We start from the raw sequence: 2170 nt of genomic DNA on the forward strand, positions 1-2170 counted from the left end.
ATGACATGGGTAATTCGGAACTTAAACTCAAAATTTTGAGAACTGAAACCTTTCTAACCTAAACCAAAACCTTCTTTTCGAGAGCTTCCGTATTGGATAACTGTGCACTTTAGCTTCTGCCTCTATTCCTGTAATGACTTTTTCGCTGTGCTTTCTTCCTATTGCAACAGTATCGACAGTATCAAAAATGTAAATTTTCTGGAGTAGGCACGATTAGAGTGCCAAGTAAGCAGTGGCCACAAATGTGAATTTAAATAAAAATGCAATTTAATCCGCCTCAACTGTCAAGTTACCTAGTCATTAACGATTCAAAATTTTAACATTCTACGCAATCAGAATTCTCATCTTCAATATGCCATATACGTGCCTTACTAATGGTATTTTCTGCGTTTCAACGTCTCAGTGTACGTACATTCTACTTTTGGTTTCGTTACAGATACACACACACACACACATATATATAAAGAAGTGTTGTAGAAAATTTCTTAACCATTGTCTCTGTTAAGCTGAAATCATTATTGCAAAAGAAAAAAAAAAAAAAAAAGTAACGAAGTAGAAAATTTAAATAAAACTTTTAATAATATTTAGAAGGGAAGTAAAGGCATTTTTGATATATTTATTTTATTTTATTTTTTGAGTGATTTTCCTGTGGAATTCTCCTACCGTCATTTCTGTCTTCCGATGGTTTCAGTCTTTCTAACAATTGCTGCTGTCGTTGTATAGTTACATTTTTTAAGTTAAGAGTATTTTGCAGTCGTTGAACTCTTGCTTTTAAAATTTGAATTGTTTCTTCTCTTTCCAAAAGTTCTTGCACTTTCTGCTCATAAAGGTCTCTTGGGACGTACTCTAAATCTGCATTACAAAGTGTCCATAGTTCTTTACTTTTAGCTTTTTCTGTGTTTGCACTGATTTGCGAAGCAAATTCTTCCATTTGAATACTTGTAAGTTTCTTAGTTGTATTTTCTCCCAGTAAGGAATCTTCAAAAAAGCTTTTCGGAATGTGTTCTGTTGCTTCTTTCTTCTTCTTGAAGACTTCTGCTTTTCTCTTCATGTAAGAATCTATTTTACCCCTTAAAGTACTTAAGACATATTCTGTTGTTTCTCTCTTTGCATTTGCCAAGTCGCTTATTGTAACATCTGAAAGAGGAAAATCAAGTTTCCTCAGTACTTTCTGGTTCAATGTTGCCCAGTTGATACGTTTCTGCTCGACCGAATTCGTAGTAGGATAATTATGCATCTCTACCATTGAAGGAAAAAAGTATTTAATAAGTTCAGCAGCGAGAATTCCATCAGAAAAATCCCGGGCAAAATTTTTTTTAGGCCTAGAAAACGGTATAGTATCTAACCAGTCGTAAAGGTTTACTAACATATCCGGATCAAGATTACTCATGTTAATGTGCTGCTCCAATAACAATATTTGACATTAACGCCATATATATTCAAAACTCATTTTAATAATTTCAAAATGTTGTTCAACAATTTTAATGCTATCTGAAAATACCAATCTATTTTACATTACTGTTGCCATTTGATAATTAACATTTACCATCTTTCAATATTCAAAATTATTAAAGATTAAAAATTGAAGAAAATAAAACAAAAGACAGTTTGGAGTTTGTTCAAAAATAAAAAATGATCAAAAAGTGTCATTGATGCAGATACCGACGGGGACGAAAATGAAATGAATAATGCAGCTCCTGTTCCCACGTCATCTGAAATGAGGAACATCGTGAAAAGTATGCACAATTATTTAAACGCACATTCCAATGGTGAAATAAATAACAAAATGGACAACATTGAACAATTTGTTGACAATTTGAGGTGCTACTTTGGTAGACGGTTGCACGGATTTTGGCGATTTTTTGGCGATTTTCCTTTGGAGAGTAATACAACTTATGGTAAACCCATTGCTGGATAAGTTATTTATGGTAACCGATACTTTGTTGTCATTTTATTTAAAAAATAGTGCGTTTTATTGTGCATAAATTCCGTGTTTAAAATATTATTTATGGCTTTTAAATATTAAAAATCAATTTAATTTTGCATTTTTATTTGAAATAAAAATTTTATTGTTTATCATATTTTATGAAATTTTATGTTGTGGATGATGTAATCAATGACGTCACCTTACTTTAAAAGTAATTCGTTTTAATATGTATAAATTTAATCT

General features: G+C 31.4%; 1 protein-coding gene across 1 annotated transcript; it reads right to left on the bottom strand.

Moving 5' to 3' along the window:
• Positions 1 to 553: 553 nt before the first annotated feature.
• On the bottom strand, positions 554 to 1493 carry LOC118191174 (sperm flagella and cilia-associated protein 1-like). The gene has a single exon (XM_035361979.2). The coding sequence runs from the start codon at positions 1388 to 1390 to the stop codon at positions 617 to 619; it is 774 nt and encodes a 257-aa protein (XP_035217870.2). The 5' UTR covers positions 1391 to 1493; the 3' UTR covers positions 554 to 616.
• Between the last annotated feature and the right edge of the window lie 677 nt (positions 1494 to 2170).

The sequence above is a fragment of the Stegodyphus dumicola genome, chromosome 5 (genome assembly GCF_044657685.1).
Source record: "Stegodyphus dumicola isolate Sdum_Otavi_A_Nest chromosome 5, ASM4465768v1".
Taxonomy (NCBI): Eukaryota; Metazoa; Arthropoda; class Arachnida; order Araneae; family Eresidae; genus Stegodyphus; species Stegodyphus dumicola.